Source organism: Pezoporus flaviventris, unplaced genomic scaffold, assembly GCF_033815535.1.
Source record: "Pezoporus flaviventris isolate CSIRO_AGI_PZ_B2104156 unplaced genomic scaffold, CSIRO_AGI_Pfla_v1 ptg000001l, whole genome shotgun sequence".
In the NCBI taxonomy this organism is placed as follows: domain Eukaryota; kingdom Metazoa; phylum Chordata; class Aves; order Psittaciformes; family Psittacidae; genus Pezoporus; species Pezoporus flaviventris.
The window spans coordinates 46,005,716-46,018,134 of record NW_026892549.1 but is presented as its reverse complement, the minus strand read 5'-3'; the positions used below and the strand labels follow the sequence as shown (position 1 = coordinate 46,018,134).

General features: G+C 48.3%; 1 protein-coding gene and 1 long non-coding RNA gene across 6 annotated transcripts in view; one reads left to right on the top strand and one right to left on the bottom strand.

The window, feature by feature from the left end:
- Positions 1 to 2,915: 2,915 nt before the first annotated feature.
- Positions 2,916 to 5,979, bottom strand: LOC133270504 (uncharacterized). The gene is made up of 2 exons (XR_009743811.1): positions 3,725 to 5,979; positions 2,916 to 3,334 (listed from the first exon to the last, which is right to left on the bottom strand). It is a non-coding gene; the product is annotated as an uncharacterized LOC133270504 (long non-coding RNA).
- A 1,154-nt stretch (positions 5,980 to 7,133) lies between these two features.
- Positions 7,134 to 12,419, top strand: part of KLF7 (KLF transcription factor 7) — a 63,018-nt gene continuing 57,732 nt past the window's right edge. For 4 of the 5 annotated variants that reach the window (XR_009743798.1, XR_009743795.1, XR_009743797.1 and 1 more), the window contains exon 1: positions 7,136 to 7,566. Coding sequence is in view for 2 of the 5 variants with exons in the window: in XM_061455694.1 (XP_061311678.1) it covers positions 7,465 to 7,566 (102 nt within the window). In the remaining 3 variants the exon portion in view is untranslated. Of the gene's footprint in view, positions 7,567 to 12,419 lie in introns of all 5 variants that reach the window. The other variant, XM_061455707.1, reaches the window with a different exon arrangement.

Below are 12,419 nucleotides of genomic sequence, written 5' to 3'. Positions count from 1 at the left end.
TGCCTGGCCACTGCTGTGGGGTACGTGCGTGCTTTTGCCAAGCCAGGTATTTTATTCTTCACACACCTCTTGGGGAACACGAAAAGCTGTCCATCAAGTGAGCAGCAGCATAGCCAGGACATTCACATGCGCCCAGCATGACCCACTCTGCTAGGCTCTGAGCCTCCAGCTTGCTTGCCTGCACTCCAGCATTTCCTTATTCACACATTTGCACTTGACTGTGAGAGCCACGTCTTCAGCAGCTTCTTGTAAGGCACAGGACTAAGAGGATCCCCCAAGAGGATGCGAAAGTAAGAGTCCTGCAGCTTCCAGCAGAAGACAGGCTTTGCTTTCAATGCATTTCCTTCATCTGTGAAAAGTCTGTGAAGATAACCAGACGAGACTGCTCTAACCCCTGCTTTCTGGAGAGCCCTCTCCTTCCCCCAGGGACCAAGTGCCACTGGTGCTTGCTGTGGTGCTGCAGAAGAGCTGTGCACAGCAAAGCCCCCCTCACTGTGTGTGTCACCTGTGCTGCAATGCCAGCTCTTCTTAAAGGGGCCCTTGCTGGCTAAAGACAAACCAACACATTGTCCAGAGTAATGTGTGTAATAACACAAACCAGTCCCTCGTTACCATCTGCTGAACCATGCCAATATTCTCCTATTTTATTTTAAGGTTTCCTACAAATTACCTTAGTGTGATCTAACTCAGTCATTAAAAGGTCACCAACCCAGAGACACAGCACACAAATGTGTATTCCTCCTGTCTGCTGACAGCATCTCCAAAGGCTGCTGGACCCTCTTCTCAGGCCTCTCCCCAGCAGCATTGTGGCACTGCTAGTAACAGCAGCCCAGAAAGAGCTATAAAGTGGACACCTCATGTGGAAGCCGTGTCCAGCCTGAGCCCAAAACTCAGAGGTCTTTCCTTGCAGCTCATTATTATTTATTATTTGTAATATAGAAGTACCTGAGAGCCTACTAATATGATCAGAGACTGTTTATACCAGAAGCTGAACACCCAACAGAATAGCAATGATAACTGCCCTTGCTAAGAGGTTCAGAAACATACAGATCACTTCAGGCAGAAGGGAGGACTCCGAAGACAGCAGAGGGAGCGGTAAGATCCAGATGGGTTCAGAGCTGTCAGTGGGACCCAAAGGAAATCATGTTTCCCACCAGTAACACTGAGGTTATACCTGTCTGCCTCTGGAAGCTTTCACCCCTCACCATACTGCTCTGAGAGTCACTGCAGTGCTCTCCTGACAGCACTGCTTTGCATTCTGACTTTGAAAACCAGGAGAGAGAGGCCAAGCCTTATGTGAACAGCCACAGCCATAAGGCAAAAATGGTTACAAGAAATACAAAAACCCTAGAGCATGTGAACAAACCACAGCAGATGAAGACTCCTTCCCCTTTCAAAGCGGAAACTCAGTCCTTTTACATGCTGAGTGTGCTCACTGTCTTTTCAGTATGGGGGTGTCAAAAGCCTCCAGGCCAGATCTGGATCAGGCCCATTCAGCATTGATTTCTAACATCCCCTTGGTGCACTGGGCTTTGATTTTTGTCTCAGCCCAGAGAACTCCACTGGGTAATATTTCGCTTCAGGATGGCACATACTGCTTTCTCACCAAACAGCTTCTGCATCTGGCCAGTGATCAACTTGCAATGTCCACCGAGACTCTGGATACTCTGCGCTATGATTATGGTTCAACCCATTCATCTCTAATCCTGAAGCATGCTCTTTAGCTGCCCTGCAATTTAACCCACTGCAATGTCTGCAGGGCACTGATTTGAAAGGGAAGGGAAGTCAAATGGTGCCTGTGTTTGGGAAGGAGGGGAGGCACAAGGAAGCTGCTGTGACACAGCCTCTGGTGTCCCTATCCATCGCTGCAGATCCGTGGAGCAGCTTGTGGCTCGCTGGAGCCAGGAGGCACCTTCACCCACAGATGCCCAGCACAGAGAATCATCCTGTTTCACAGTGTCCCATCCAGGCAAAGCCAAGCACTGGTGTGGGTGACGGCTGCAAGATAGAGCCATGGTGCTCCTCAGCATGGAGACAGGAAACCACCTCCATCCCCTGTGCCCTTGGGATGTTGTTTCTGGGCTGCACCTGCCAGAAGGAAGCATGAAATACTGGACTACCCTCCAGATCACTGAAATGCTGCTGTGCAGGGATAGGAGAAAGCCATGGGGCCAACAGTAGAGGCCTTTCCCCAGGAAAATGAGGTCTGAGGAGGAGGCAAGAAGTTGGGAGGGATGCAGCTGGACTGTCTGGGGCTTGCAGAGATGCTTCACAAGGGGAAAGGAAATTGTCTCCGTTATGGCTGCTTGATGTTTATTGGGATTTTAGTTCTCATCAGATACGGACACAGATGCACAGATACATTCTGGTATCAGGAAGTGGCAACTCTGAACAGCAGGGTGGCTTTTCAGCTCTCCTGCTGTGCCTCTGGCAGCCTCTTCCAGCGGTACTACGCTGCCTGGTCATAAACCACCACCACCGTTCCCCTGGCAATAGCTTTCTGCATCCACTCCTGGAAAGGGCGCAGCTGAAGAGCCAAGCACACTCCAGCAGGCTTCTCAGTGCTCTTCCCCCCCTTTGCTCTAAGGCTTTACAATCAGTGATAACTTCAACCCTCCCAACCTGCAGGCACAGCCTCTTCCTTCCAGGAGTGACTCCAAAGGAAGAACCAACAGCTCTGAACACCCCTGTCACAGGCTGTGAATGCAGAAAAGCTGTAATAACTCTCCATCTGAGCTGGGGAGAGGAAGAGGTGCAGCTGACAGCATAACATGCAGACATGAGGGTAGAAGAAACTGGTAGGCTGGATACCTAGGCCAACCTGCCCCTGCAGGAAAAAGTGCTTTAGCACTTCTGTCAACTACAGAGAATACCATGGGGTTGGAAACTTCATCAAGTGCTGCGTACAAGAGATCTCAGTGTAGCTGTTTCATTGGTACTAAAGGAGGTGTACCCAGTGAAATCTTTAAAGTGTACACTGATATACTACCTGATGGTTTTATGGCACCTTGTCACTGCCCAAACCAGAGCAATGAAGCACAAATCAGACACCCCAAAGTTCCCTGTAAATCAGCCTCTGTCAATTCCCCATTATACATGCCTCACCATTGCTCCTGGAGGCAGTAGGGATGGAAATATCTCAAGGGAAAGCAACCACAGCAACCAAAATTGCCATTCTGTGCACAGCAGTGGCTTGTAGCGACCCAGCCAAGTGCAGGGGGTGATTCTGTGCTCTCAACTTGGAGAGGGTAGATAAGGTCGTTGCCAGAGGTCTTGTGGCAGGCAATGAGAAATTCAAGCTTTTCCCAGAAAAGTGAAGTCACTTTTTCTCTTTCTCTAGAAGAGCAGAAGGAACAAGGAAATGTTTTCTTTCACTTTCTTTAACTAGTGGTTAGCACTCCCACTGCCCCTTGATGCCAAAGATACACCCCCTTCCCTTTTCCCAGGTGCCAAGACCCATCTGTGCTATTGCACAACCAGCCATTCCACCTCCCTGCATCTTCCCAGCATTTCACCATGTATAGTTTGGGTCTCGCCTAAAAAAGTCCTCTCCCTGCCCAGGCTATTCTCTTTACCCATTACGGTACAGAGCTGTGCTATGGCTGAAATACACATCCTCACTCCCTGCAGGTCCAGCCTGCACCCTTTGCCTGAGTTGTTGTGTAGTCCTCTGTGCCCTTGAGCCCAGCTGTGTAGCAGTGGGGAGGCATCGCTCCTCCTCCACGCCTGATTGCGTTGCTCTCCGTGACGGGTGGCGTGGTTGGGCTGGAGCAGGGAAAGTGGCCATCTGCCAAGAGTAAGGTCAGTACAGCCTGGGAAACAAAAGAGAGCTTGGCAGAAACAGCCTGCTGTTACCTCTGGGTTAGCACAGGTAGATGCTACCTCAGGTGCTGCCCTGACAGCATTATACACAGCATATCACCACATTCAATTTTGCCTGCACCTTTCTGCTCTGCCAAGTGACAGCCCCATTCTGCTTTCTCAACTGACCTCCAAAGCAGAATATCCAAGACAATAAAAATGCAATGTCTGCCTGGAAACCACTCAGGCAAGCGGCCAGATCTGTAGCCCAGCTCTTCACCTCAAGGCTCACAGCCAAAATCCTGCCCTCAGACACAATTCCTCCTGAAGCCAGCCAGGGCAGGCAGAGCAGCATCTGCTCACCGGATCTGGCCACCAGTTATAGCACAACCTGGGCGCATTCTGGGCACTTCACTGGTGCAAAGCAGCTGAGCTCCATAACTGAGAACCACCTTCACCCTGAGGGTGGAAAAGTGCCTGTTCCTATAGGATATGTGTTCAGCAGAAAGTTCAGGCTAAGACAGACAAGTAGAAAGATTTTAACTGATTCAAATGAGAGCAACTCAACAGCAAGCACAGGTGACTATCAAGGCAGTGGGGACTCCTGGGCTGCCTGTATAAACCAAGCTTTGCAATAACCCAAAGCATGAACAATCCACAACTTGCACAGGTTAGGTCTCCTCACATGCCAGTGTTAGAAGGGAGCTTGGACATTGGAGCACTAAACTTTCTACATATTGAAACAGTAGTTATGCTAAACAAGACCAGAAGTGTAACAACAAAATGTTTTCCGGCCACAGGAATTAGAGCTTGAGGACAAAAACGTATGTTTAAGTAGCTCACACCATAAACCTGTTCTTGTCCTCTATTTCCTTGCCTAGATCAGAAAAAGCCTCTGCATATGCATATGGCCTTGATCTGACAAGCTCTTAAGAATAAATGCTTACTGAAAGCTTTTTCTGAAACAGGTATTTTTAACGTAGCCCTCTCAGTACAGGAGCTGTGTTATGATACCCAAGTGCTGCTTCTTTCCAGGTCTTACCACCTTAGTCCAGCACTGTCCTCCTCTGTCTCAAAGTTTTCCCTTCCCAAGGCGCACAGGAAGTGTCACTTTGCCAGACTGAGGCATGCCTGGAATTGGTAACAACAGTCTGTAAGACCTCTCCAGCAGTGCTCACTGCGCTAACCTTCCCTCATCTTCCCACTAACACATACATTTACACATTTATGGGTATATTTATGAGAAAAGAGCAGTTTATTATTCACATCCAGCCTCACACCAAGCTTTTCTGCTAAGCTAAAGATGCTGGAGAGGGTCCTGTCTGAGGCAACCCACATCTCCCTAGGAGGCGGCTGGGAAACATGTTTTCACAAGCAGCTCACAGGATACAGCCATCTCCAAGTAAAATGACCCTGGACCATCCAGACGTGCAGTTTCAGGGTCAAAGCCTGAGCCACAGTTCCCATAAGCCATCCCACTGCTTCTGCAACACAAGACTCAACCAGAAAGTGTTTCTGCAGAGCTGAGACCATTTATTTGAGAAAGCTGCTCATGTCCAGCCTCTCCTGATTACTGCAGCTCCTTCAGCAACACTTCATTTTTCTCTCTCAGTTTTGACTCCCCAGACTACAGCGTGGTGGTTACTCTGCTTTATTCCAAAGTTACAGCAGTGTTGCTTGCCAACACCTACAAGAATGTAGGGTTGGTGCAACCATTATTCAGGCTTTCTTCAGAAAAGCAGCTTGCTTCAAACATGGTTTTCAAAATCATTAACATAGGCTTAGTCTTGGAAAAGGCAATTTGTTCTCATCACAAGGAAAGGAAACATACCATGAACCAATTAGCTCTGATGAGTTTTGCTGCCTCATACTTTCACATCAATCTGAGTGGGGACACATGGGATGTGCATGTACTAGTGGCATTGCACCAATTTACACCAGCTGAGGCACTCGCATCTGGCTGCAAGAGGAAGACAACAGCAAGTAGAGATACCTTGGTCACTTAAGAGTCTCATGCAACTGCCCTAAACCCAGAAAGTTTCAACAACCCCTGGCAGCATCTGGTTGCCCCGATAACCCAAACTCACACTGCTCACAGTCCACCATATAATGGCACCGGGGGACGCTCATCCAGCAACCTGGTGACTAGATAGGACCCTGGCGAAACAACTGGTGGGACTACAGTGCACTCCACATTCGAGCGCAACAAAAAGAACGTATTTCTTCCATTACTGGACACTCCCCACATCATCTTTAAATGAGCGCACTCGGTTCTGCAATCCTTCCAAAAGCAGAAACACAACCATGCCCAGGGCCAGCACGATTTTGGGGAAGCTCTGCACCACGCTAACCATTTAAGGTCAAACAGCTCATTAGCCAACCCAAACACTCAGAAGGCTCAGAACACAGCTAAGCCTGGTTAAATGCTGTAATAGATGCCTTAATAAGCACGCAAGCATTTCTGGAGATAGCCTGGCTGCACTAACACTGCTGACTTTGCCTTAGAAGCCGGGTTACTGTTGCCTCCACATACAGGCACCGACCATGTGCTCCTTACACCGGCAGCTCCTGCACAGGGTATATTTCCAATCTGCTTCCCTCTGCCCCCCCTGTCACCCACTTGTCTTTTTTCTCCAGACAATTGCGATTAGAAAAAGCCCAGATCCTTCCTAGGTCTGTCCACCCTCAGACCCCGAGGACTCGAGCGCTAGTGGCTGGAGACAAGTACACGGCCTCACACACTGCGGGCTGCTCGGAAGGCACCAAGCGCCCGTGCCGGCTTTCACCGGCTCCCAAGAGCCGCGGTTTAGCACCGGTTTAGCAGAGCTTTCCTGTCGAACCCGGCAGCCGCGGCCGAGCCGCAGCACGAAAGCTCCGCGCCACCCCTCACCACACCACGCTTTACCGCTGCCGCCCGCATCGCCGCCCCCTTATATAGCGCCCTAAAAATAGCTCTCCGCGCACCGCCTCGCGGGCCGCGGAGAGGAGGTGGGAGCCGCGCTGCCGACCAATCAGCATAGCCACCGGCGAGACCCGGCACCGCCCCCAGTTCCCCGAGCGGGGGCGCCATTGGTAGAGAGCGACTTCAGGAGAGCTGCTGGCCCGCCCCTCCCGCCCCGCCGTTTACCCTACATGGTCACGCGCTGCCTGAGTGGGCCGCGCGGCTGCGCGACGCAAGGGGGGAGGGGGCGGGGCGGCCGTGAGGCGGCCGTGAGGGAGCGGTGGCAGCGGCGGCGGGGGGGGGGCCGGGCCGGGCCGGGCTTGCCGAGGGAGGGTGAGAGGAGAACGGGGAGGGGGGAAAGTGATCTCCCGAAAATAAAGAGGGGAGGGGGCAGGGAGGGCGGTCGCCATCGCGCATGGCCGCGGTGCGCGGCGGCGGGGACGTTCCCCGGTGCGGCGGCCGCGGGGTGCTCGGTGCGTGCCGGCGCCGCTCGTCCTCTTCGGCCCGGCCCCCGGCCGTCGCCGTCCCTCCGCGCTGATTCTCTCTCCTCTCTTTTTTTTAAAGTGTGACTGAAACAAAACAAAGCCAAAGGGACGCTGGATCTATCATTGGTTGATTTTCCTTCTCCTTTTTTTTTTTTTTTATGATCAAAAACAACCCCCCTACCCCAGCAAACAAACACACACAAAAGCAGAAAGAGAGGGTCTTGCTCAAGCAGCAGCATGGATGTCTTGGCTAGTTATAGTATATTCCAGGAACTCCAGCTTGTCCACGACACCGGCTACTTCTCAGCTTTGCCATCCTTGGAGGAAAACTGGCAGCAGGTGAATCATTTAAATTAACTCCTGTAAATCTCTTAAGCGCAGACAGTCGATGCATTGGGGCTGCGTTTATGACTTTATTTTTGTTCTTTGATTCAGGGTTGGGTGTTTTTTTGGTTGTTTTTTTTTTGGTGGTTCTTTTTGTTTTTTTTTTTCTGCGTGGGTAGACCTCTAATTCTCTGTATTTTTTTTGCCATGAGAGACTGAGCAGTCCATTCGTATCTGTCTGCCTTCAGTTCGTTCCGAGCACACCCGGCAGCACCTGAGATCCGGTGGCATTCTTTAGGCTTTTGTTTTTAGGGTGTTTTAATTTTATTTTTGAGCTTAGAGCTTTTTGTTGGTGGTGGTTTTGTTCTTTTAAACAAAGCTGTTCACTTCCAACCAGTGCTGTCATCTGGCAGCTGGTGGAAAAGGAATAGATCATTCTTATTTTCAGGTAATTAGTATATGTCAATAAAAATCATAGCTTGAATCGGAGATGGAGGGTGGGCAGGTGTGTGAAAGCACTAGCGAAAGCTTTTAGCCTAAATTGTGTAACTAGGGAGGTGGCTTATTTTTCATTCTTTTTTATTCTTTCTTGGTTTAGAAGGTGCAGAGAAGCACACACTTCTTGCTGTATCTTAAAACAATGACGCCTTAGGCTGGTTCCAGTAAAGCAATGTGTTCTGAGTCACTGTAGGGTTCATATGCAGGCAGATTTGGGATAAAGATGGAAATCAAGTATTATACATGCATTAAAATGATGATTTGTGGTGTGAATAAATAAGACCAAGCAGAAGAGTAGGTTACAAGGAAAAGAGTTGTATAAAATGGACTGTGAGCCCAAATGCATAGATCTATGAATAGTTACCAGCTAGGATTCTCAGGGAAAAGGAAAGGCAGGATTCCTTATTATGGCAGGATGTTGTGAATCCTGTTTCTTAATGTGATTTTTCTGGTAGAGGTGATAAACCAGGTGAAATCCTGGAAACTACTGTCTCTTTACAAGAAAAAAAAAATATCCTGTGGTGAGTAGGAAGAGTGGAGTGTGGTTGGGATGACATGTGGTCCTAATGCAGCGCACGGACCCATGACACTGGAGGTATAAGAATAACGAGCCACTGGGTTTCGTCTTAACCAGCATTCACTTTAGTCTTGGCTAGTGTGAGGGTACTGTGTGTTGGGCTCCAGTAGGTGATAGCTTGGGATGTTCATTTAATTTTTCCTCAAAAGTGTGTGTGTGGAGAAATGTGGACAGTAGGGCTGCAGGGGTACACTCGGATGTAGCATTGTCATCCAGCTGGAGTAGGGCTGGATCTCTAAAGGTTTACCCTATTAAAATTGTTTTGGCTTCAGCTTTGTGTGTGTATATGCAAACACACCAGAGGGTTCTTGACAGCTACAGTGCGAACACTTTCAGGATTTAATTTGCAAAAGGACTGATCCAACTTTGCTTTATCCTCCAAGGGGGAGGGGATGCTTTTTGTTATTAATATTCAGCTTGCACATCCATGATGGTCACATCTGCTTTCCTTTTATATTTGTAACATGATAATTAAAGAAAAAAGTTAATATAATTTAATTTTAAAAAATAATTTCATAGCATTGTTGTTGTTGGATTGGTTGCATATTCAGTTGCATATTAGTAACAGTCCAGACAGTCCAAAGCGAGATAATCTGTTGACATAGCCAGCATGCTTTAGGCAGTACTGTGTATGATACTCTGTCTCCTGCTGCCTTCTTTTATGTGTGGAAGAGCAGCAGTTTGTTTTATACAATAAAATGTACCTACCCAAGCCCACTGTTACTATTGTGAAATTTAAACTCACACTTTCCTGCTTAAACCCCGCTGATTCTTCACATATGTTTGAAAAGAGAAGTTGAAAATAATTTATTACATTTTCCCTCATTTCCCCTCAAATCCTGCAACCAGTGCCTGATGTTTCATAATACATCCTGTATTTACAGTTTGTTTTTATTCCCCTGTTGCTGCCTGGACTCTCCTTGCAACAAGGGGTAGCAAACCCCATGTATTGGTGGTGGGAGCAGCTGAAGCTGGCTGTACAGAGCATGCTGTCATTCACACTTGGCAGACCCACTGACACAGCGACCCCAATTTCATTCTTCTGAATCACTTGCAAATGTAGCCATGTCTTGGGGATTTATTTATTTTAGGCAAACCGTAGCAACTTTGGGAGAAGGGATATGTGTGCATGTGTGTGTATTTCTAAAGGTATCCCTTTAAACTGTCAGGCTGCAATTAAGACCCTGGGGAAAAAAGCCGACAGGGCAGTGACTGATCCCTGCGGGAAGCATGAGAATTGGGAAGTGGCAGCTTTAATATTGAGTGAAAACACTTGAATGGGTCTTGCTTCTGCTCCCATGAAGCATGCCCAAGCTCCACAGAGGCTCCAGAGCAGTGCTTCTCCGAGCAGCAAGGCAGCACCCTGGAAGATTACTTCAGTCTCTTAAAAAGGGGGAAGGATTTGTGTGGGTCAGGAGCAGGCTTCCTTGTCACATTGTAAACTCCAGTTTCTTTGTGATTAGCAGCTCCTAGTGCTTGATGTGGAGAGGTTAGTCTGTGCCGGTTCCTGCTCGTAGAAATGGCATCTACTGTGACACCATAAAAGATGCACTTGCCCCACTGAAAATCAGAGTGTGCCTTGGGGTGAAAGTGATTATAGTCTTGTCTACCTTTTCTCCTAAGTCTGGACCACGCTTTTGTAGCTGCTGGCTGAGCACTACACAGCTGAGGCAGTTGCTCATATTTCTGATTGTGAAACACCCGTCGCTCACGGAGGGCAGTGACAGCACAGGCAGGTTGCTAAATGCTTGCATGCAGTCAGCTGATCTCTCTCTTGTTTCCTTCCCACTGCAAGAGAAATGTGAGCAAGTTTGGTATCTCTACTTTTGACAATTATCATTGCAGTTGAATGAGAGCAACCCAGCAATATGAACAAAACAAACAGACTTTGTGTAGGAAGAGATTGTCATCTCTTGTGTAGGTTTCTTTTTTAGGAGGAAAAAACACAAACAACCCCCCCCTCACTGCACCCTGGACATAGTTTACATTGTGAAAGTGAAAATACTTGCAGTGAAAGCTGGAATTAAATCCATGATGTATTTCACCTTATTTTAAAACCCATGTTGGGATGGGAGGACTTGGTTTTCAGGCAGCAAAAGCTTAACTTCACTGTCAGCCTTAGGTGTACTCCTTCGAGCGAAACACTTTTGAGGTCAGGAGGATTTTATCTTGGAGTGGGAAGGTCAGGATGTAATGAGTAATTTGTAGCACAGCTTCATCAGGGACAGAGAACTTTGTTTAGTCTTTGCTTAGCTTTTCCAGCAGTGCTGAGCTGTCACAGCACCGAGGGAGATTAAAGGAAGAGGTGGGCTCCGTGCATTGGAAAATGAGGCGTTTGCTGTACGTCAGCAGGTTGGTATCTCAGGATCTGTCTGTTTCTGCCTGGTGCTTCATGCTGGCTCTGACTGAACAGTCCTTGTTGCTCTCTATCCCTTTGAGCTGACTGCATATTAGGACCAGGGTAAGGGGAGATTTCAGCACTTTCATGTCTGCTGTGGTGCAGCAGGAGGATCTCTCGCCACATATGCTGTTGCTCAGGGTTAGCTGTCTGATGTGGAATCCCCGATATTGGAACCAGACTGCTGGGAGAGACAGCATGAGGCTGAAGAGCGCCTTGTTACTCTGCAGAGGAAGGAAGTGGGTAGGAGGCTGTTTTTGAGGGAGGCGACTGTGAGGAGCGTAGCCTGTGCAGCTGCACATGGTTCCACTCTCAGTGTGCCAGGCTGTAAAGAATGGGGAGTAGGTCTGACAATTGGGAAGGGATGGACATGGGGCTTCATTCTGTTCTTCTTGCTTGGATTTCACAATGTTGTCTGGGGGGTAATTAAAAGATCAGTGTGCAGAAGGCATCTTTTGTAGCTGGCTATGTCGCTTCCTTTCAAACCATCCCTATTACTTCTTCATAGGCCTCTTGGAGGACTGTGGACTCAGTGTCCTTGTGTGGAGAAAAGGTCTTATCGGGAGACATTTTGAGCCTCTCTTCATATTCTGTGGGGCAATAGGGCAGCCTCTAGCATGGCAATTCCCATAATGTGAGAGCACAGGAGCACAAAAGAGCAGGTAGATGCACAGGGTCACCATGAGTGTAGCTGATGCATGTGCATAAAATCAGCAGGGCTTAGGTGCCAAACCCTGGCTGCTTCTCAAGGGACCAGCCTTTCCCATGTGTGTCATCGGGCAGAACAGGTCACATTGGCTGGCAGAAGTGGAAATGGCATTATATTGTTTGCCTGATAACCATTGCCCAGTAACATTTCCTCTTGCCTTGGCTGACCCAGCTGCTCTCAGCTGCAGTAAACAATTACCCTTCCAAGGAAGATGCACATTTCCTGTAAAGCATAGGATCAAGGAAGCCTTTGTTTCACTCTTGACTCTGACATAGAGCCTTCTTTACATATGTTTAATCAATACTTCAAGCCTCAGTTTCCCTCTTTCTGAAGTGACCAAAAAATGATGGTTCAGCAGACACAATGCTAAGGCATGGTCTTTGCAGGGCTTTTGACCCATTCTGGCAAAGGGCTTTGAGATCCCTGTGCCTTGTGAGAGCAGAGTATCCTGAGGTGACTAATCTAGCAGAACTCTTACATCTTAATGCTGACTTCTTGTTGGCAGACAGGGTCATTTTCAGGCCTATAGGAAAAATTTCCACTGCTACTGGAAAGGAATAAATCACACTGGAGGACATTCCTGCCTTCCCATCATCCCCATTGTTCTAGTTTAATGGCATAGTTGGCCACTACATAAACTAAACCATCTCTTTTAATCTCGCTGTTTCATCTTGGTTCCAGTCACA